Below are 23,325 nucleotides of genomic sequence, written 5' to 3' on the forward strand. Positions count from 1 at the left end.
GTTCACTCGCTCCGGGTCTTCGGCGGCATTTCGGCGGCGGGTCCTTCAGTGCCGCGGAAGACCTGCCGCTGGGTATTTGAATTGGGCGCCGCACTTCCTAAAGCCAGCCCTGCTTCAGACCATTTCTCCAGTTTGTCAAGGTCATTTTGAATTTTAATTCTATCCTCCAAAGCATTTGCAACCCCTCCCAGCATGGTATCATCCACAAACTTTATAAGTGTTCTCTCTATGCCATTTTGTAAATCATTGGTGAAGATATTGAAGAGAACTGGACCAGGACCGATCCCTGTGAGACCCCACTCATTATGCCCTTTGATCTTAACTGTGAACTACTGATAACTACTTTCTGGGAATGGTTTTCCAACCAGTTATGCACCCACCTTACAGTAGCTCAATCTATGTTGTATTTCCCCAGTTTGTTTATGAGAGGGTCATGAGAGACCATATCAAAAGCCTTATTAAAGTCAAGATATGCCACATCTACTGCTTCCACCCTATCTACAAGTCTAGTTACCCTGTCAAAGAAAAATGTTAGGTTCGTTTGATATGGTTTGTTCTTGAAAAATCCATGCTTACTGTTACTTATTTATCTTATTATCTTCTAGGTTTCTGCAAATTGATTGCTTAATTATTTGCTCTATTATCTTTCCAGGTACTGAAGTTAAGCTGACTGGTCTGTAATTCCCCGGGTTGTCCTTGTTCCCCTTTTTGTAGATGGACACTATATTTGCCCTTTTCTAGTCCTCCAGAATCTCTCCTGTCTTCCTTGACTTTTCAAAGATAATTGCTAATGGCTCAGATATCTCCTCAGTCAGCTCCTTGAATATTCTAGGATGTATTTGATCAGGCCCTGGTGACTTGAAGACATCTAACTAGTCTTAAGTAATTTAGGCAAGCTAGATGTCAGTAATTTAGACAAGTTAGACATCAAAGGCTAGAGCGGTAAAAACATTTAAATTAGTTATCTGAGGGGAAGGGTGGTGCCTTTTAATCCTTTGTGCCTCTCCTCTTAGAACCAGTTGCCTAAGGCACTGTGAAAAGTAATATGTACAGTGGCTAGATAAGGCCTTGGCTGGGAGCTGGAAATAAGAGCTCACGGAGTCTCAAAACAAAGGCATAATTCTTCCCTTAGATGCACTCCTGCAACTGCATAGACATGTGAGGGGTGCACAGTTGTACTTTAGGGCAGAACTGGAGCCTGTGCTTGAAAAATTCCCTTGGGCTTCTGTTACTGTAAAAGCTGCGTGACTGCACTTGACTTAACTGGAGCGCTCATAGCTCAGTGATTCACCACAATGGCTCACATAGCTCCGAGGTCCATCTACCGTCAGAAATAATGAGGCTACAGTCTTCTTGGAAGGATTTGACTCACTGGATGCCTCTGGGGAGTAGATGGTGACGTGGAATCTTTCACCTCTAGATCTCAGTGTCCAGACCATGTTTGTGGTGGCAAATGTTGGTCCTGTTTGACCGAAGAGAAATGAGCTGAACATTATTGTCTTTGTGCTCTGAGCTGTACAATATACAAAAAGAGAGAATCCCTGGCCCTGAAGACCTTATATTCTTGAAGATCGATACATAAGGAATGGGACAGAATAGGGTCCCCCGAGGTATGGATACATTTTCCAGGGGCCTTAGAGAAGAGCAGATTTTTAGGAAGGTGTTGAATAAAGGCAGTGGGGGCTAGGCAAAATTGGGATAGGAAAACCATTTTCTAAGTTTTAGTGGTCTTGTAGTACATAATAGCCAGGTGTCATGTCATGGAAGCGACAACATTTGGCATTTAATTTGGGCTATTGTGAATAGTCTCAGCACAGATACCAAGGACTGATGGCAATTCAACTACTCCCTCACCTTTAGTGATGCTATATCCAGGTCAGGGTTGAGCCATGTAGGCAGGGCACTGGCGGGAGCTTGTCCTGCTGTTGCCCATGTTATGCATGGTGCCGGTAGGGGACCCTTACTTGTGATGCAGGTAGGGGATGTCTCTGGACTATGTCTGGTTCTGCAAATCAGAATGAAGTGTTTCCAAAGTCATCAGTGTCAGGCTGCATGTTATCATTCAATAAAGGGATGCAAGCCTTTGCTTTTTAAGTTGCTAAAGCCCATAGTCATAAGCATAAATTAGCCTCTGCTATGTGTGGAGGGGAGGCGATGCATTTGGGATAACCAAACCAAAGCTTAGCATTATGTACCACATAGAGTGGGTGTAGAAACAAGATGCTTGGGTTGGTCTTTCAGAGCTTCAGATGGAACAACAGTCTCAGCTGACTGCTTCCCTGGGGTTGGTGAGAGACACGTCAGCACCAGTAAGGAAATGTCCCTTGTCCAATAAAACATGCAGTCTTTTTATATTTATTTTTACTGGAATTAGATGAAACACTGAACGGTAAAAGCACTGTCCTCGCCTATGGAATAAATCACTCTGGGCATGTTCCAGTAATTACATAAATGGCAGGAACATGAAGTACTAATTTGTGAAACAGGGCAAAGTGCCAGGAGAGTTTGGCATGGAAGGTTCACCTAAACCTATGCCAGAGGCATAGATGGAGGCTATAAAGATGCATATAAAAGAAAAGATTCTCTCCTCCTGTCATGAATGGCCTGCAGGGCAAAGAGCAGAGAGAATTCTGACAATGAAGATGATATTTTGTTATTTAAGATCAGAACACAGCAGGACCAAATCCATCTCTCAATGGCTTCAAGCACAGGCATACATATAATGGAGGAGAATTTGACCTGAGATTTTCTTTGTTGAGGCCATTAAAACCTCTAGCAACAGTGAATAGTTCATGGGCAGGGCAGCAGATTTGTTTAGGACATTCTGCAGTTGTTCCACACATGGAACATCCATGGATTTTCACTGGAAGCTCTGTGCATGGACTTGTACCCTGAGAAAGTATATAATTACCCTGCTGTGCCAGTCCCAAGGAATAAACTATCCTGCGTGACCAAGGAAAGAAAATGTGAAACTGGCAGTGAACACGCTGGGGTTAGCTGAACCACCATCTAAGATGATTGGTGAAGGGAAAAGGAACTACAGCCCAGAGCAAAGTCTGTCCCTATTTCATCAGGCCACAGCCTTGTCAGCTGATATTGGTCCCATAGCAAGACTTCCTTGTGCACTTAGGAGAAATTTTGTTTAGTCACTGACACAGCATGAAAAGTTTGTTTGCATGGAGCTTTTGGGCTGCGTTTCACTTTATGCCCAATATGGGTGCCAGTAAGGCAAGAGTTAACCCATAATGTGCCAAAACGTGGTGCTCAAGATCACAAGCCCTTATTTTGCAAACAGCTTGTTCTTTAGGAAACACAAGCTCTCTACAGAACTGGGGCATTAGTGTTGGATTCACGCGGGCCTCTGTTAGATCGTGTGCTGTTCTGGAATTATTCTGGATTAATTGAGGATGGCAGTAAGTCTTACATTCTGTTGTCTGTCTGGGTCTGAACTTTAATATTGAATTTCTTTATTTCTAATAGCAAAATTTTGAAAGAGTTTAAGAGGGAAAAAAAGAAGTCCTTGCAATTCACCACCTGCTTGATTACTGGACCTTCCCTTTTGGTTTCAGAAATCTGCATCCATCTGCCATGCTGCCCAGAGGCAATCTTTTCTTCAGATGCTACTAAGATTGCACGCCATATGCCTTGCAGCAATGTAAAGGGAGGTAATGAACGCCTACCTGTGCAAACGGCCTACAGACTATTAGCTTGTAAAAGATTAAGCTTTGTGCTGGAGAGAGGCTGGAGCTGAGCAAAAAGAGACTTAAATGTACAGTTCTGGAGTGTTGGTGCCAATTCTTAGCACAAAGTAAACTGAAGTTTTGGAGTTAGAGAAACCACCTCAAAACACTGTTTGCTAGAGAATATGGAAATCCCACTGACATTCTACACAATATTTACATGTCAAGTTTTCCTCTGGGGCGTATTAATCTGAATCACACTCCTTACAAGATTGTCAACATTGACAAAAATGAACTGGTGATCATAAGTGTACTTGTGGGTCAGAGGCTGCTTGACTAACTGCAGATTATGCAATTGCTTCCTCTTCTGGAACATACCAGAAGACACAGACAGACTGCATTAGACTCGGAATGAGATCTGTGTTCAGTTCCACCCTCCCGTTTCCCATGGACTGAAAGCTCACAAAAAGAGGAACAGAACAGAACAAAACTTGAATGGAGTCAGTGAAATATTTACATTAGGAGAGTGATAACAAAAGCAAGCCCAAAATAAGCTATTTTCAATGGTCCTGCAGTGAAGGCAAATAAACTGAAAGTGACACTATGTGCTATTGTAATATTAAGTCATTTTCCAGGGCAGGATCGCTTTGTCTGCAAAAATAAAATAAGAGTTGTAGATGGGAAAGAAATCCTGGATTTATTTACAGGGTGTGACATTAAATAAATCTGATTTTCCCTAAATGTAGTAGAAATTGTGTATCAACTCCTCATCTCTCACACAGAGGATGGCCCAAGCAATCTTAGCTTTGCAGATGTTGATCAGTTAGCAAGAACAAACGGGACGAATGCCCACTTTTGCCAAAAAAGTAGGGACGGCTGGGACAGGGCTTAAAAAAGGGTCTATCCTGGCCAAAAAGGGGTGTATGGCCATCCTAGGGAGACCACCTGAGGGCCAGATCTGGCAACCCTAAAGCATGTAAGAAAACTTTACTTTTAAAAGTAGCTTTTAGTGACTTAATTGTTAGTTTCCACAAGGGTTGCAGGATCTTCCCCTGATTAAGGCAATCAAAATGTGGCCCCACATATTTATAGGCTGGAGAGAAAGTACACATCTACCCCAATATAACGTGACCTGAAATAACATGAATTCAGATATAACGCAGTAAAGCAGTGCTCCGGAGGGAAGGAAGGGGGGCCCGTGCACTCCGGTGGATCAAAGCATGTTCGATATAACGTGGTTTCACCTATAATGCGGTAAGGTTTTTTGGCTCCCAAGGACAGCGTTATATCGAGGTGGGGTGTAGTAACATCCATTCATACACCATGAACAGTGTATAAAGGAGACATTGTTTAGCAATGATGTAATTGAATTCTTATAGCCGCAACAAGTCAGGTAACATTACTATACAGGGAGAAGAGGTCAGAGGGGCAGTCCCAGAAATGGGAAAAGCACCTTAAATAGCTGTTTAAAATAAACTCTCTACATGAGGAATTAGCAAACCCCTCATTACTGAATAAGTAAAACAGAAATATTGAATGTGGCCATAACAAGCGAAAATCTGTGTTTGGACTTATGTAGAAATAAACGCAAACCCTAGGTTTTAAGAACCATTGAACTATGGGGAAACAGAGTAGAGCCTAGATTTATATCTGAGCTTCGTGGCTCAGGTCCAGTTGGGGTTACATGAATCAACATGGCCTGAATCAAACATGGCCTCTCAAACTTAATCCAGTCACTTTCACTAGGATTTAACTTTACTGTATTTTTATGGCAATAAGTGTGACACATGTTAAGTTAAAGAGAGAAAAATTCTTATGGGCCCTTGTCAGGGGGTTTGGTGTCTGAGCCCAGCAATATCTCCCAGTGGCAAGAGTCCGTGGCAGTGTCGCCCAGCGGCGAGAGTCTACAGCCGGTGGTAGGGGAACCCAGGCCCTGCCTGCTCCACCGAGGGCTCTGTGACTGGTCGGTCAGATATGCAGCATGGCACCAGGGTCACTTCCTACAACTTTCTTAGTCACCTCCAAAGTTGCAACAGGGGTTGGCTTATCACCTCATAGTAGGCGTTCTCATGGACAGTGATCTGGAGGCCCTTCTCCTTCACTCGTGGCCATCTGTTCCTGGTCTCCATGGGGTCTTCTGCAGCTGTGCAGCAGGGTCTGGTCCAGGTGGTGTGGAGCACCAGCAGCCTTTCTACAGGAGCTACCAGCATAGGGCCTGCTCCTGTGCTCTGTCCTCCCTGAGCGAGCTGGGCTGCTTCCTTGTGAGCTCTGCCTCCACTATGAGCATGCCCACCAGGTGTGGCTGGCCGGGGCCTTCTTGGCTCAGAGCTGCTTGTTAACCTTTGGTTCCCCAGTGTGGGACTTATACACCCCCTCACATACCCTCCCCCTAAGGCTAAGACCCAAGAGCGGGTCCAGAAATTGGCATTTCTGTATACCTTTACTGGGTGATGGAGTACCTGGAAGTCATAGGGTTGCAGGGAAAGTTACCACCTCATGATCTGGGTATTGGTGTCCTTCATGGAGTTTAGCTAGTGGGATGGAGTGTGGTCTGTGACGAGTAGGAAGGAGTTCCCTAGGAGATAATGGCGAAGTGCCTCTATGGCCCATTTCACAGCCAGAGCCCTCACCCCCTCCTACACCACAACCCCCTGCTTCAACCCGCAGCCCCCTCCCACACTCCAAATCCCTTAGCCCCAGCCTGGAGCCCCCTCCTGCACCCCAAACCCTTCATCCCTGGCCCTACCCCAGAGCCCACACCCCTAGCCAGAGCCCTCACCCCCACCCGCACCCCAAGTCCCTGCCCCAGCCCAGTGAAAGTGAGTGAGGGTGGGGGAGAGTGAGCCACCGAGGGAGGGGGAATGTAGTAATCAGGGGGTGGGGTTTGGGGTATGGGTGGGGCTTCCGGGAAGGGCCAGGGTTTTGTGCGATTAGAAACTTGGCAACCCTAATTGTAAATGATGGTCTTGAGAGCATTGATCTTCAGTAGATTGCACAATATCTGCATCAATCTGGATGAAAAGTTGGACCCCTGGTCTGCCAGTATTTCACTAGGGGGCAGTGGTTTGTATGTAATATGCACTAGCCAGCTTCTTACAATAAAGTGTGGTTGAAATTCAAAATATCACCCAGAAGGGGAGGACATTTCAATCCCCCACCCCATTTTTTTTGATCAGCTGTAATTACAATACTGCTGACTATACATAGTCCTAAAAGATCCTTCAGTTTTAATGAAAGCATGGTGTGCTATCCTGCCACCCTTATTAATTACAATAATTATTGCTGTGTCGCCTAGGTGTTTTAAATAAGAATAAAACCCCAACCACCACCACAATAAGCCTCAGATTAATTTACACAAGACTCTTAAGCTAAAAATAAAAAAGAATTAAATCTATTCAGTGTTGGATTCTTGTCATAGGGGAGCAACAGAGGCATGATTCCTTTAAGGCTGTTTTTCACCATATTTATTTCCTTTATGCTATCAACTTAACAACACTAAGTGACTCTGCATAGTTCATTCATAAACAGAGTAAGCTAGGTAATGTTGCTGACTCATGCTTATGAGCGATTTTCCTAGTCCCTCCCACCCCGGCTTCCACCCCACCCCCTTAAACTAGAACTGGTTGCCTACAATATTTAACAGCTGTCTTGGAGCTGGGAGCAATATACAGTTAAGACGCACGGTGTGTTCTGCTGCTCTAGAAATACAGGCACTGATGCACAGACTTTTTCCTTCTCATCAGCTTCATTTCCTGAGGTAAGAGGACTGTAGATGAATAAAAGAAGCTTTATTATCCAGGCATAAGTAGCATATTGCTTTCTAGAATGGCACAAGGGAATGCTTTTAGAAAGAAGGTGTCAGCTTAATGAACCACATACCTGGATTGTTCCTCATTTCTGTCTATGGAATGCTTTGTAATAGAATCACAAGAATAAGACTGACAAGGAGGGTCGGGTAATATCTTTTGTTGGACCAACTTCTGTTGCTGAGAGAGAAGCTTTTGAACTTACATAGAGAAGAAATGCAAGCAGAAAGATTCTATTAAAACTTTAGAAGGATGCAGTAAACTTTAAACTGCACTCAACTGTTGGAAGTTTCAGTATTTTAAAAAAATGAATGAAATCAAATGACATTACAAATAGCTGCCTGTGAAATTAACAGAGAGAAAAAGAAATCAACAACTGATGGAAACTGCTGTGTTCATGACAAGCTTGTGCTGCTCCTGTTACACCTGAATCTCATAGAAACACCTGCAAGCTGCTACATTATTTATAGCTGCACTGCCCTTCTTAAAATCTCTCCATGTGTTGTACTGGCCTAATTTTATGGACCTTACTTAAGTAAGATTCCTGTTGATGACTCTGGGAGCTTTGCTTGTTCAGGGCAGCAGAACTTGGCTCTTGCTACTAAAGTTGCTCCAGTGTATTGCTAACAAATCACTGCTTTCTCTCTCTCCCTTCTTTGGATTTATAATTCATTTCAGTTGTGCAGCCTGGAAACACTAGGGTTCACATTTGCTTGCTTTACATGAGTGCTACCTTTTAAGTCCAATGGGAGTACATGTGTAAGGAGAGCAGGATTTGGCCCTAGATGGATAAGTTAGGCACTTCTCCTAGCCAGATCAGTTATGTAACGTTACCTAAGCAGTGAGACACATTGGTGGCAATGAGGGGACGGATGCTGGCGCACACTAATAATAGAACAGAAAGCACTTCCAGATTGGGGTGGGAGGTGGGTTGCAGGGAGAGGAACATTTAAGGTGGAATCCTAAATTAGAAGCCAATACTATGAATGGAATCATTGCGCTGGCTGAGTTTGGATACTGGGTGTTCTGTTTTACATAAAGGAAAACAACCTAGTTTCTTTTAAAAAGAACAGGCGTACTTGTGGCACCTTAGAGACTAACAAATGTATTAGTCTCTAAGGTGCCACAAGTACACCTGTTCTTTTTGTGGATACAGACTAACACGGCTGCTACTCTGAAACCTAGTTTCTTTTATTTGATCAGTTTCTTCCCCTATTGCACTTCCATAGCAAGTTCAGTATAAACCCTGGGGAAACTCCCACACACCTTATGCACTTGTACAATGCAATGCCACTGAAGGTGAGTAGGATTTGACCTGCTATCTGGATTTCAATGGTGGGAATGAGTCCTCTCAGTATTGAGTGATCCAAAGATTTTGTCTTTGGTTCTAATGGCATGAAAGAATTTTTCCCTCCTGTGTCTTCAGCAGTTTCTATTCTATATTTAATGTATTGCGCTAAATCCTGCTTTCCATTGATGCAAATGAATGTAAGACATTTGCAAAGGTGTAAACTGGTGCAGAACTTGGCGCATTGGTGTTAGCTTTCTTCTTATAAAACAGGTAATGACTATAAACCATACAGGTGCCAGATCTAGAGCAGGGAGGGAATTCTTCTTTCATCAGTAGAGCTGTGCTAGGATAACTATTAACAACCGTGATGGAAAATAAGCTTGCATATTACTCTGCACAATAAGGAAATGGTATCCGGAGGCATCAGTCACTGAACTTTATGTCAATTTCATTGCGGTGCATCTAGCTAAGGAGGTACACTTGGTTTTTATTCGATCTATTTTAGTGCTAGTGTTGTCTAATCTGGGTTTGGATCTAAGACCTCCCCGCAGTGTAGCCAGTGATACTACTCTTGCCAAGAACTCAGGGTATAATTTCCACGAATGTCTCCTTCCTTTCACATATCAAAAGCCATAGAAGGGGGAATTGACTTATCACGGGTAGTCCACAGCTCCTGCTGTAGAGGTGGATGATAGCAGAACAGCTGGAGGCCAAGGCAACCTGCTACTGATGGAGGTAAAACTACACAGCTGGTTCTGGCCCATCTTGCCCCACCTATGTCCCCTAAAGTGCTTCTTTTAGCAGCAGTCGCAGCAGCAGCATGATATTATCTTATGCTGTGTTGCCAGTGGCTGGTTCACGGTCCATTGCCCATCCACAGAGAACGTGCAGCCATTTCATCAGCCGTGTTTCTGCAGACGGTTGGAGAAATACACACTGCTGTCTTTTAGGGACTTTGTATCCCTCCTCTTCCCCCGCTTAATCTAAAGAAAAGTCATTCTAGTCTGAAGGTTCATGGTTTGCTCTGCTAGGAAACGTAATCCAGACCTGTATGTTGTGTGGAACAGCCATGGTGTGAGAGCTACTGCCACTCTTCAGGCAAGCACTGACCATGTCAGCTGCATTATAATTTATGCTGCTTGAGAGAATATCATGCTGTGTAGAATGGCAGTTCCAACTCCCTGGTCTCACACAGCCACCCCACCTGCTTAGCGCTGATCTCCTGCAATTGCATCTGGGGAGGCAGGAGAGAGGTGGCTGCATCGTAGGGAGTTAGCCGTGTGCCTGTTTCTGATTAGTCCTGGCACGTGGTTGGAATGCCTTATCCTTCAGCAGCAGGGAACAGTCGTTGTGAGTAGGAGGGTAACACGTCCGCATATAGTGCGGTGCTTTTTGTCAAGGCTACAATATGAGACACAGCCTAAAAGCGGCATAGACAGACGTGAAAAGGAAGGACTAAGGTGAGCTATCAAGAGAGGAAGCGATTTAGAGGCAGAGTGGGAAGGAAGATGTGTCCAATTAGACAGAAAGTCTCCAGAGTTAGATTCCAGGGAAAGTTATTGTTAATTTAGTTTAGAAATTCACCATGCCACGGTCTGTGTGTTGGTGCTGCCTCTGGGCATACTAGGATCTGAGCAACACTAGTTGTCCTGCAATAGTTAAAGTTATGACCATGTTTTCCTCTGACAGTGCCCTATTTATAGAGGACTTATAAAAACAGGCCTTGGGCTGATAAAAGCCTGAGGACTTTACACTTGTTCTAGTCCATGATTTCTATAGTTAGAGCCTCTTGTTTTTTGCAAATGTGAAATAACACAAAATTAAATCAAAAACCGAAGTATAAAAGGAAAAACTCACCTTGCAGCAGCAGCTACTGTGGTTCCTGTCCTGCAGGGGTGGGTCTGGCTTCCCACTCTGGGCATTGCAACCTGGTGGCAGGTTGCAGAGCAAGCTGCCTCACCCATAAGTGCTGGAACTAGTGGGGTTAGGGGTGCTGCTGCACCCTGTGATTTGAATTAGTAATAACAACTCGCATACATGCTTTCCACCTTCCGCCCCCACCCCCCCATTATAAAAATTGTTCCAGCACCACCTGTCCCGTGGGGCTGGGCCCAGCTCCCTGCTTTGGGCATTGTGACTAGGCACGTGGGATCGAAGCATTGCTCGGGTTTGGCCTGGCTGCCCCTCCATCATGACGAGGGCCGGCTGGGTCAAACCTGCGCAACGCTGGGACCCCGTGTGGCAGGTGGCAATGCCCAGAGCAGAAAGCTGGGCCCAGCCATGTGGGATGGGAGCAGCAGGAGCCACCACGGTGGGGTCAATGTGTGGCCGGCTCACTCTGCAATCCCCTCCCCTGCCAGGGCTCCCACCTCCCCAGGGGCAGGACTCAACACTCCCTCCACCCTCAGCAAATACAAAATAAAAAGAACCCCCCTCCCCCCCCCCCCCCCCACTAAATTATAAAAAATACAGAAGAATTTCACAAGGTCAAACTGAGCCTTTTCACAGGATCATCTAGTTCACCATTAGATGCTTCATGCGTAAGACTTGCACACATTTAGTAGGCAGTGATCAAATGTTACTTAATGTCACAATAAATCATCGAGTTTCTTTCACCGGTAGATTAATAACCGTTAAAGGCCAATCAATATCACTAGAGTTTTGAGGCAGAAATATAGATACCTATCTGTGCTAATTCCTAATGACCAAGTAAGCATGGACTCTTGGGTATCCTTCATTTCCAGATGATGGAATGCTGTCAAAAGAAATGGTACAAAGCAAAGGGTAGTCAGGACTTGATTCCTTCTAGAAGATCCATGATGCTTTTGTTTGCTCAGATGGGAGATGTTACTGGCTAAAACTGCATGTTTGTCTATTTTTCCCTTGCATGAAAACATTTGCTATTTTGTCAGCGCCACCCACCGGTGTTACCTTCTTCAAAAAGTTAGTGAAATGCCTACTTTTTGCCTTTACCAGTGCCAAAGCTGTCTTGCTTCTTGCCATTGGTCTGTCTACCTATTGCATTTAAAAACTGGTTTTTGATGCCCAGAAGTAAGATACTAACTTCCCTTCATCTTTCGTGCAACATGGCTGAAATTCACTCTTGTGCAGATGTTCACCGTAAAGACTATGCACAACTTAAACGGTACATAGGCCTTGCACTTCCTCTCTGCTCAGGGGTGAGTTTTACCCTTTTGGAATAGTTAGCATCTTCTGTCCCAGAGCTGGCTACATTTCAGAGGCAAATTATTCCAAAACACAGTATATGTGAGAATTAGCACATGAATTGGGATCCTGCCAGAGGAAAGGCAGTAGGTAAAAGACTAATATTACAATTCATTTATGGTAAAGGGATATATTGTATAGTACAGGAGTATCAGCTTCTCCAAGACTAAATTCAAAAAACTTGATTACTAGTTTTTTTTTTTTTTTTTTTTTTTTTTTTAACTTCAAGGTAAAATTTGTGTTGCTGCTTGTTCAATCTGCCGGGAACTTAGTAGGTTCTTGCATTAAGTAGTGAAGTAGACTTCAGTTGAAATGAACTGTTGCATAAATTGGATGACATTTGTGGTGAAAGGATTATGTCAAACATTATGACATGCCAAGCTTGTTTGGGAATGTACAGCACGCTTACCAAAGATCTTTTTACACTCAATGACGAGACGAGACTGCCCCGCTGAGCCACGTCATTCCATTCAATGAATTCTGATAGGTTTTCAAAATTATGAAGGTGTTAATTTAATATTTTCATTTTCTGGAGGCTAGCTGAAGATTTCTATTGAGAACACTTGTCTAGTCCTAGTAACCACAGCGAATTTGTAAGCCTTTCTGGTCTCGGTGGATTAGCAGCACTGAAAGTACAGATGACTAATACAAATTCATTCAAACAACTTTGGAATTATTTATTTACGGTGGGAAAGTCACTGCAGCCTCAAGATAGCAGTGAGTTAGGCGTGGCTAGCTTGCACTTAGTCTACATGCCTAGTCACTATGCTGGTCAATTAAAGTCGACAAGAGTGACAGGACAGGTAAGGGCTTACCAACCAGTCTCACTCTTATTCTCCTACTCAGTCACTAGGAGATTGGCTGATAAGTTTGTTATTCGTCTCTGGATGGCTTAACAAGCTCTGATTCAGAACTCTGCATGTACATGGGATCTCCGTGCTGTTAAGGAATTAACAGATGGACATAAATAGTTTCCACTCCATGAATGTGACAGTAACACCTGTCGTCATTGCAAGAGGACAAGGATATTGCTTTTAAAAGAGCTTGTTAACGACTGCACCCAGTGGTTTAGTGCTTTAGCAGTTCAAATTACTCAGAAACCTTTAGCAATGTGATGGGGCATTTTTGAAAATGATGCCAATGGCTTTCAAGTCTTCAAGCAGAAGTTTAGACTCAATGCTCCATGAATGTGCAAACTTCTCTAAAAATACAAATGTCACAAGAACCTCATTGAAGAAATATTTTGTGTTTGTACAGCAGCTTGGAAAATTACCAAATAGCCCTCGAAGTCACTGTAACAAGAACTTAGCCCGTGATGTATAGTGATAGGAGAAGGGAAGCTTTTGCTACAACTCACCTGCAACATTCCCTGTTATTTGAATCCTTGGCCTGTCTTGAGTAGAGGCTGGCACTTGTATCATGTGGACCAAAAAAGTCCATGAAGGACTAAGACAAGGACATCTTTTGTTTATGGCATAATTAGGATTTGACCTTAGGTTTCCAATACAAAATTTACACCTATACTTTATGGGAGTTGAAATTTAACTCCATTCATGTAAAACGAGGATAATATTTTAGATCAGCTGCTACAGAGGGCTATGAAGAGGAGCGAGTATTTGTTATTAAAAAAGGATAGTTAAAGGTTGCCTTTTTTTGTCATTACAGGTAGATTTCTGGTCCTGAATCCTTTCAGATGTGAAGATGTATCCCGTGTTGAACAAGCGCCCAAATAAAAGTGATTCCAAACCACTTCCCATTGTTATTATAGGTAAATAATATTTTGGCGATGTAATCCGTGTTCTCCAGTGCTGGAGTCTTACTAAGACAGACTATATCTGACATCCTCATGCATATTCTGAAAGCTGGAGGTTGATGGGCTTTGGTTCAGGTTTACACAGTGAAAACTATGTGAAGTAGTTTAATTTTTAAAACAGCTGTTTGTAGGAATGCAAAAGTGATGCTCCTCTTAGTTTGATGTTTGGTGAGTGAATCAGAAACAGGAGCTTCTTGTTTTCAAATGCCTTCTTGGAGGTTAGTTAGACATGCTCACTCTTCATATCAGTTGTGTGATCCGCTATGACAGATCAGAGGCTTCTCTGGCATACAGGAGTCATTCCCTTTTCACTCAAGCTTGTGCTTAGGTGCCTTGCTAAATTAAGATCTGAGCCCCATTGACTCTCTGGAAAGTCAATGTGCTTAAATGCTGTGCTAGTGCTGGGCTTGTTCTGTGCCCACCATCTAAACCAGGGTGAAATTCACCCCTGTGGAGTGAGCCCATACAAGGTTCATGCATTACAAAAGTTTCACTTAATCCTTTTTATCGTAGTCTTGTGAGGTGAACGCTTGTCCCTGGGGGCTGAATCCTGAGAGGCATTTTTAGACAGACAATTGAGAAGCTTTTTCTTGGGATGGGATTGGTAAATTCTTGGTACTACCGTTTAAAGGGTCCAATTCCAAAACAAGTTTAACTTAAAGACCACTCTGAGTGCTGCCAGTGCAGAGATTCCCCAGCCTGCCCAGGAGAAGGGAGGCTCTGGTTTTCTGAACAGCTCCCTAGGAACATTGCCAGCTGGAAGTTGCTGGAGAGTACTCCAGGGGTTGGCTATACTGGTTCTGTGACAGCTGAGAGCTCCCTCATGCCAGGGCAATCAGTTGATCGGATCCAGCACAAAAGCAGGAGTGTATCTGGCCTACTTTATGGGACTTAAAGATTCATATTTATAACCACCGCTTTGTCCATAACTCTGTCTCATGTAGCCAGATGCTGCTCAGGAACTCTGACATAACCCCAACAGTAGAAGAGCAAGTTAAGGATGACTTGTACCCTGGTTCTGTTTCAAGTTAATGATTGGGTTTTTATCTCCATCAGTTTTGCACTTGGCTTTTGCTCTAATCTAAGTGAAACAGTGTTAGGAATAGAATTGAGAAGTGGCCTTTGCTCCCAGCAATTCATTGCTCCCAGAGCAGGGATTATGTCAACAGTGCTATGAAAGTGCACACAGAACGTTACAAGCTGCTGTGTCACCCTGACTGTTTTTTCCAGCACTGCATTATGTAATGGTGGTTACTCAAGAGCAACAAAGCTTTGAGCTGTAGAGGCTGATAGCTAGTTATATAGACACTGTAAAATATTAAACCTATTGGAAAACAGCCATGTGAAAACTTTCCACACTCTACTCCACTGTACACTGACGTAGAGTGTGTATATTCGCTTCTGAAGCCAGTTGTTGGGTGGGCGGTAGGAAAGTTTTAGCCATCCAGCTATTTGTTCAAAGTGTCATACTTTGAGGGATGATGGAGTGGGGGAGGGTGGGCTCTTTGCCCAACCTCCAGCTCGCTGCTTGCTTCCAGTGACTAGAAGAAGAGAAAACAAAGGTGGGAGAGAACTAAACCTACAGGGCTGATTGGAGACCTAGTGTAATCAATAGCAACTCCATTAGCTTCATTTAACTCAATCAGTCAACAGGTTAGAGAGCGTCCAAATTTAAGGTGAGAAATTTGGCCAGTTTCTTTGACTTATTCAGAACTGGGTCTTCTGCCAAATCAGTGACCAGTATCCAAGTGATTAGAGAATTGGCATATGAGGCATATCTTCCGTGTCACATAGCGGTAATTGAGATGAGTCTAGGTCTGAATTCCTTGGCCCTGCCATGTAATCTCCAGAAAATACCCGAAAGTGAGCAATAAAGATCCTACATCTCTTCCTAATAACCTACTTGCTTCAGAATGACTGTAGACAGTGGCATTGAGCAGTAGGCACCAAGGACTTGAACCTGCTGTCTGATGTATGGCAGCACCACTTCAGCTCTCGGAAATTAGCTACCCCATGTGAATGTACATCATAGCAGTGTCTGATTTTTTTTTCCTTCAAGATCATGAAGTGATGCAAGTTGTATTTAGGCAGGAAAGAATGAAGCCTTAACTCTTCTGGGGTTTGAGCCCAACCCCCACTTTCATCCATACACAAATCACTCTGACGCAGGTCCGCAAGCATTCAGGATGTGGGTATTAGGACCCTGCTAGGGGGTGGGTCAGAGCCTAAGTCCTGCTGTGGCTTGGGTCCTGTCATTTTGCAGTGTGGACTCAGGTCAAGCTGTAGACCTGAGTCAGAAGGTTTGTGTAGTGCAGTGTGGACCCCTTGGCACAGCTGTGAGATCTGGGTCCAGCAATTGTAAACCCAGGTTTACAATTGAATGTGGGTGCTCAAACACAGGCTTGGAAACACTGAGTCCACAAGTATGGGTCCCACAGCTCTGGATGTAGTGTATAGACGTACCCTCAAAGTCCAAGAGCAGGTTTAATTCCTAAACAGGAGCATCATCCTTTGAAAAATGCAGCTCTCTTCCAAGCCTGCTATTTTGCCCATGTTTGACAAAGCACTAGCTTATTAGAGTGTCAGTAGTGCTAAGAGGTCCCAACTGGAATCAGGGCTCCAGGGTGCTAGGTTTTGTACTTAAATCTTGTAAGAAACAGCCCCTGCCCTGAACAGCTTACAATACACCTAGATATGACAGACAAAAAGGGAAACAGAGAAGTGAAATGATTTGCCCAAGGCCATGCAGCAGGACCGTGGTTGACTTGAGACTAGAACCCAGTTCTCCTGAGTTGAAGTCTATCCCCTGGATCATACTGCATATCTGATGAGATGTTTTACAAAGGACTATTGTTCCAACCTCAGTGATACAATATTATTTTAATGTGTTTGTTCAGGGAATGGTCCTTCAGGAATTTGCCTTTCCTACCTGCTGTCTGGTTATATCCCTTACATCAAAAGGGGCTCTGTTCATCCTCATCCTATTCTACAGAGGAAACTAGAGGAAACACCAGAAGTCCCCATTATAGACCAGGTTTGTATCAAATGAATTTGCCTTTTAACAGGAAGAAGTAGATAGAACACATCACCACCATCATATGCCCAGAGCATGCTGGCAACAGAAGCCTTAAGCATGGGTTAATTTGTTTCCCAAATCATCACGGTATATAGGGCCAGCACAAGGGCTGTGCACTGCTCAAATCTTCCAGACAGGGCTTGTGTGACATGTAGGCCTTGTTCTGACTAAGTGAAGTTCAGCTCTACTGAGCACCTAGTGATATTACATTACTGCTGCATTTTGAAGTGATCTCATGTGTTCTATGATGCAGGCTCTAAGTATCTGCCCTGTCTTTTAGGATCTGGAGTACCTGTCTGAAGGTTTGGAGGGACGATCCCAGAGCCCCGTGGCTCTTCTTTTTGATACTCTGCTGCGTCCAGATACAGACTTTGGTGGAACTGCAGAATCTGTCCTCACTTGGTGGCACGAGACCCACAGGGCTATTCCCCATCTGGTCCTTGGCAGAAACCCTCCTGGGGGTGCCTGGCATGTATGTAGACATGAATGCTTAAGCTTATGAAATGTGTATTACAGAAAAGTCAGTATCCTGATTAGCTTGTTCAGCCCTTTACATCTTTAATCAGCCAGACAAGCAGGATCTCTGCTTTTAGACCCACCGAAAAGTGAGCTGGTTTGAATGCGCAGGGGAGACTTTTCCCTCCCAGACCACTACTGCCGTTTGTTCCATCCAAACATCTGGATCCGCTGAGGTCCCTTGGCTACACTAAAATGTGATTTACTGGAACTTAATAGAACAGTGTTCCTGTTCCATTAGTGCTTAATTCCTTTCATTTTTCAGTTGCTTAACTCATTCGCTGTTTGTTCTTTCAGTTTATTGAGGGATCTATGATCACTCTGAGCCAAGGGGAATGGATGGGGCTTCCAGACCTTCAGTTCAAAGACTGGATGAGGAAAAAGAGAAGGTGAGGAGACTGATGTGATATTACTTTGTCCCAAAATCCTTTGGCTATTTGGAAATATCTGGTATGAAGTCCAGCTGGCTACCTATTATGGCCAGTTTCAGTGAGTGGAAGAAATCCCCAAGAAAAATCTATTTGGTATTCAGTGCTGGTGGTATAAAATTCAGAGTAACTCCATGGACCGCAGAGCAGTTGGTTCTGAATGTACACTGGGGTAACAGAATATGGCCAGCAGTTACATTTAAAAATCTGAATTAATAGGTGTGGAAACCATAATTTTTGGATAGTGTAGCCCATTTGTATTGTCCCGCATTTACAAGTATTCTAATCAGACAGATATACAGTGGGACAGAATGTACAATGTAACCATTCAGATGTGAGATTGCAAATACTTAGGCTACTTTTGCTTTTGTTAGGTCTATAGCATTTACGTTCTAAGTCTGGAAAAGCTCACCAGAAAAAATAAAATGGAAGTGATAGGGAGGGTAGTCAAGGATAAATATGTTGCCAACGTTTTTGTGGGGTTTTCATACCAGACAATATTGCCTCTTCTAATTATTCCTGATAGTCAGTGAGCCTGACTGTTCAGACTTGTGTATTAGGAGTAATATGAAATGAATTGAATTACTCCCTAGTTTTACACTAGAGAAGAGAATGCAGGCCCAGTTTCTCCATTAATGCCAGGGTAGATAGCCCTTCAATACATGCAACAAAGGAGGGAGCCTCTGAATTTCACTGTTCAACCATCATTTATAATATCCTGTTACAGGGGCCTCAGGAATAACAGAGCCACAGCAGAAGACATTGCCCAATATTACCAACATTATGTGGCAAAGAAAGGGCTGCAGAAGAATTTTATCTGTGGGACTGTTGTGACATCTGTGAGGAAAGTGAGCCCAGATGTAAACTCCAGCTATGCACAGCAGGATCCTGAGGGGAACAGTGACTCCATCTGGGATTTCCCTGAGAAAGAAGATGACCAGATTGCTAGTGGAAATCTCTTCCAGGTGGATGGATTCATCAAAAACACTAATGGTCATCAGCAACCCTTCTCCATCTATGCAGAGAATGTGGTTTTAGCCACAGGAACATATGACAGTCCAACCAAGCTTGGAGTTAATGGAGAGGACCTTCCTTTTGTCCATCACAAACTCTCTGCCCTTGAAGAAGCAGTGAAGAACAAGAGGGTTGGCATGACATCAGATCCAGTCTTGATTGTAGGTGCCGGGCTGACAGCTGCTGATGCAATTCTCTTTGCTCACCATTGCAACATCCCAGTGATCCATGCCTTTCGCAGAAGGGTCAACGATCCAGGCCTCATCTTCAATCAGCTCCCCAAAATGATGTATCCGGAGTACCACAAAGTCCACCAGATGATGAAAGAACAGTCAGTTGCTTGTCCTGGGCCATATGAATGTTACATCAGCCTTCCTGAACATCATGTCTTGTCCTTTACAGAGGACAAGAAGTGTGTCTTCCAGGATAAGACTGGTCACCAGAAAGTCTTTAACATTTCTATGGCTTTTGTTCTCATTGGATCAAACCCCAACCTCTCCTTCCTACCAAATAATGGCATTGACTTGGCAATTGACAATGAGCAGCCAGTCAACTCCAAGAGGAACCCCATCAACGTTGACCCATTTACCTATGAATGTGTTCAGGAGAAAGGGCTTTATGCTGTGGGACCATTAGCGGGGGACAACTTTGTGCGTTTCGTGCAGGGAGGGGCTCTGGCAATTGCCAGCTCTTTGTTAAAGAAAGCAAACAAAAATCCTCCTTAACAAACAAATTGCCCTAAGCCAAAATCGTTCAAACAGGTGATTCCTCTTCTCTTTGAGAAGTCAGGCATTTGACATGTACACTTTCCCCTGCGGTGCTCTCCAGGACAGTGCAGAGTCACCAAACTCTCAGTGGGTTCATTTGGGAAGGATAAATCAGCAAGTACATGGTTTGGGATTTAAATCTCAATGTTGCCAACATTTCTACCTTGTTAAAAGGTTGAATTTAAGTGCAACCAAGGGAAGCAGCCCCATCCCGGCAGAGCTTTGCACTAAGGGAATGGGGAACTTGCATCCTAGCTTGGAATAGTTGGGGGCAAAGCAGCAATCACTTCACTGTATAAATGTCTTGCAGCTGGTTGAAAAGAGTTCTCAACATTTAACTATTTTCCTGGTGCCATATTGGCAAGCCCTGTGTTTAGTCTTTTTCGAATGTTACTGGATAAATACTGGTAATACTACACAACACAGTTGTTGCTGTTTCATGTGCTTATGTGGCACAGCTCTCTGTTGTTCTTGCTATGCAAAAGTCACACTTGCAGCACAGCTTTCAATGTCTATGCACCTAAACCAGAATTCTGCAATTAGAAATTGTCACAAAAGCATTGCCTAAAGGGCTGCTGTAACCGTTATCTTCTCTTGCAAGGAGCACCACCACCATGTTCTGTATGTCCTATCTTTGGATGCAGCACACTTGTGTATCTGTCTTAGGAGGACTCCTTTTTCAAATAATTGTGCACTCAACAGGAGTAAGTTTGTACCATCTTTAAAGAGCTAGGAGGCAGAATGATCGAGAGTGTAACAGTGTTGCATTCTTAGACCTGTTTAGAGACACCAAAACCAATTTATAAAGAGGAATTATCATTGGTTTGTGAGAACTAGATTAATACTCTGCCCATGTATGATCCTTTGAATTCTTCCTGCTCAATGGAATTGAATGTTTTACCTTGGGAAGCTTTACATTACATATTGTAGTATGGATTCCCAATATAGGATAATATTTCAGAAAACATGTTCTGTAAATCGGAAATGGCATTCCACAAATTGTTCTTGAAAGTGAAGAATTGCACAATTGCTTTTAGTTATTAAATTGCTTTGTTCTGATTACTTTATTTGAATTTTTCATAATGTAGAAGAGATCCTAGATTAATACCAGAAGAAAGTGTTCACTCTAGATTTCTGGATAACTGTGTAACAAGATCTACCTGCATTTGAACAATGGCCCCGATCCTGCAAGGCCCCTGTATATGGACTTCAATGGGAGTGCCACATTCAGAGAGATTATAGGGTCAGGGCCGATTGTGTTCTCCATATAAGGCCTGACTCTGCTCTGCTTAGTGGAGCAAAACTTCCGTTGACACAGCAAGATGTGCAGAATGAGACCCAAAGAGGCCACTTTACTGTATGTGGAAGTTGATGTGAAATCCTTTCACATCGCTGCTTACCTGGCATAATCTGCTGCTTCACTAAGTGCACACAATGCCAGCAAGTCTCTCCGAAAAGTTACACGCACACAGAAAGTGTTAGTTTGTAACTGCCTGGTCCCAGAAGTTTTTAAGCAAGGCAGGTTTGAGGAACACACACATTGCTAAGAGACAGCAGCAATGTTGTACAGCACTCTGGAAACTAACTACTTTTGTATTTTCTAAATTAGCTGTGTTAATTTTGTATGTGTAACATGTTTAAATAAAATAATTTCAAACTTGCTCCAAGTGAGTTCACTTATTTGAGCTGTAGCTGAATCACTGACCCAGGTGGCATGACATATACGTCAGGCGTTATGCGAACCATTCATCACAAGAATTACTGTTAGGGTCCAGGAAATTACTAAAGTGGATTTACAAATAATTATCAAAAGGGAAGCATTGCTTGTGGTAGTTTGACTTCATGAGTCTCCCTTGGTCAAATGAGATGAAAAGCAACAAACAGAGAAGGTATTGATGATTTTCATGAGGTTATAAAGCACCCTGAAAAGAAAGCAAGCCAGATCTTGCCCTGTGTCTTTTTTTCCTGCATGGATCCTGTGCTCAGCCCAGTAAGTCAGCTGTGTACAAGAGAGTCTTGCAGGAGTCTAGCAGACATGGAATCCCTCACCCGCTTGAAGAGCTGCTCAGTGACCACTACTAGTCCCATCTTGGGTTTGCCAGTGCATGTATTGATTCACTGGTCTCGTCACACTCGACCTAATTTGCCCTACAGCAGACCTCTGTGGCTGGGGTGGAGGGAGTCCCCACAGAGCACAGCATGTGGGCTTCACATGCCTTGCTCCCAACCACACACAGATGACCTGCACTTTTGCTGCTACTTTCAGGGCCTTCTACAAATCAATTTTGACAAATGGATGGCGGGGTGCGGGGGAAAGGGGTGTTTAATTCTCCACTTCACTGAAGTCTATGGAAAAGGACAGGGGTGCTGGAAGAGTTTGTATTATGTGGGTGCTGAGAGAGCATAAGAACGGCCAGACAGGCTCAGACCAAAGGTCCATCCAGCCCAGTATCCTGTCTACTGACAGTGGCCAATGCCAGGTGCCCCAGAGGGAGTGAACCTAACAGGTAATGATCAAGTGATCTCTCTCCTGCCATCCATCTCCATCCTCTGACAGACAGAGGCTAGGGACACCATTCCTTACCTATCCTGGCTAATAGTCATTAATGGACTTAACCTCCATGAATTTATCCAGTTCTCTTTTAAACCTTGTTATAGTCCTAGGCTTTGCAACCTCCTCAGGCAAGGAGTTCTACAGGTTGACTGTGGTCTGTGCCATTTGAACCAAACTGTAAAGCCTGTATATGATGAAAACCACTTCAAGCCAGGGGGTGTGGCAGCACCCCTAGATCCAGCACCTATGGAAATAGGATGCACAGAAACTCAGACAATCAGGGTTAACAGTGTACACCTATCTTCCACAAAGCTATAGTACAAGTAAACACAGTATCCCAATTAATATGTATGGGGCAGAAGGCTCAGGGGTTCTGATGTATCACAGGGCCCAACCCCCATTGGTCCCCAGGGCTCTGTGGGGGGCCAAGGCCATCAGTGTATTGGTGTCTCTGCATTGGCCCCCGGAGACACTGACAGCATAGCTCTATTGAGATTGCACTTGCACAGCATATTCCCCACCCCCTACTATGGTTTCTTCTGGGATCCTCCTTAAAAGCTATTCTTACTATGCAGGGTACTCGGTGGGGCAGGTAATACAGCCCTAGTCTATGCTTCCTTTTCTGGGCAGTTTCTGTGGGTCATGGCCAAGGAAGTGATAAGTATCGCTTCTGCCCAAGCCACTGCTCCCCCAGTCCCTTGCTCTTCGCTCTGCACAGATCAGCAGAGAGGCCTCGGCAGTGTCTAGACAAAAGAGGCCAGAGCCACAGAGCCCCGCCGTGCTGGGGGGGAAGGTCTGTGCATACACCCACGCTGGCTTCGGAACGCTTTGAATAATTTGACTGTCCTGTCATTGGTTCCTGGCTTCACTTGAATTTCATTGTCTGCACAGAGGTCACAGTGCTGTAAGTTTCCAGTGTCACGCTATATCTGTGGCCCAGTTGACCTTATATATATAAAAAAAGATCAATACACTTGGCAGAATGCACCTTTCTTAAAATAGATGTTTTGGCCAAGCCTAGCATTCCTGCATCAGCAGCAAACAGAGCAGAGTCCAAGAACCAGTGGGTCATCTAAAAAAAATTGGTCTCCATGGGCAAGGAGGCTGGGAATAACGGGTATTTATAGGAGTGACACTAGCTGAAACACTACAGCT

At 43.9% G+C, this 23,325-nt stretch overlaps 1 protein-coding gene across 1 annotated transcript; it reads left to right on the forward strand.

Moving 5' to 3' along the window:
* Positions 1 to 7,309: 7,309 nt before the first annotated feature.
* On the forward strand, positions 7,310 to 21,172 carry OSGIN1 (oxidative stress induced growth inhibitor 1). Its single transcript, XM_034788613.1, has 6 exons — positions 7,310 to 7,437; positions 13,668 to 13,770; positions 16,713 to 16,849; positions 17,172 to 17,363; positions 17,705 to 17,796; positions 18,563 to 21,172. The coding sequence occupies exons 2-6, from the start codon at positions 13,704 to 13,706 to the stop codon at positions 19,572 to 19,574; spliced, it is 1,500 nt and encodes a 499-aa protein (XP_034644504.1). The 5' UTR covers positions 7,310 to 7,437; positions 13,668 to 13,703; the 3' UTR covers positions 19,575 to 21,172.
* The last annotated feature ends 2,153 nt before the right edge of the window (positions 21,173 to 23,325 follow it).

Source organism: Trachemys scripta, chromosome 13 (genome assembly GCF_013100865.1).
Source record: "Trachemys scripta elegans isolate TJP31775 chromosome 13, CAS_Tse_1.0, whole genome shotgun sequence".
NCBI lineage: Eukaryota > Metazoa > Chordata > Testudines > Emydidae > Trachemys > Trachemys scripta.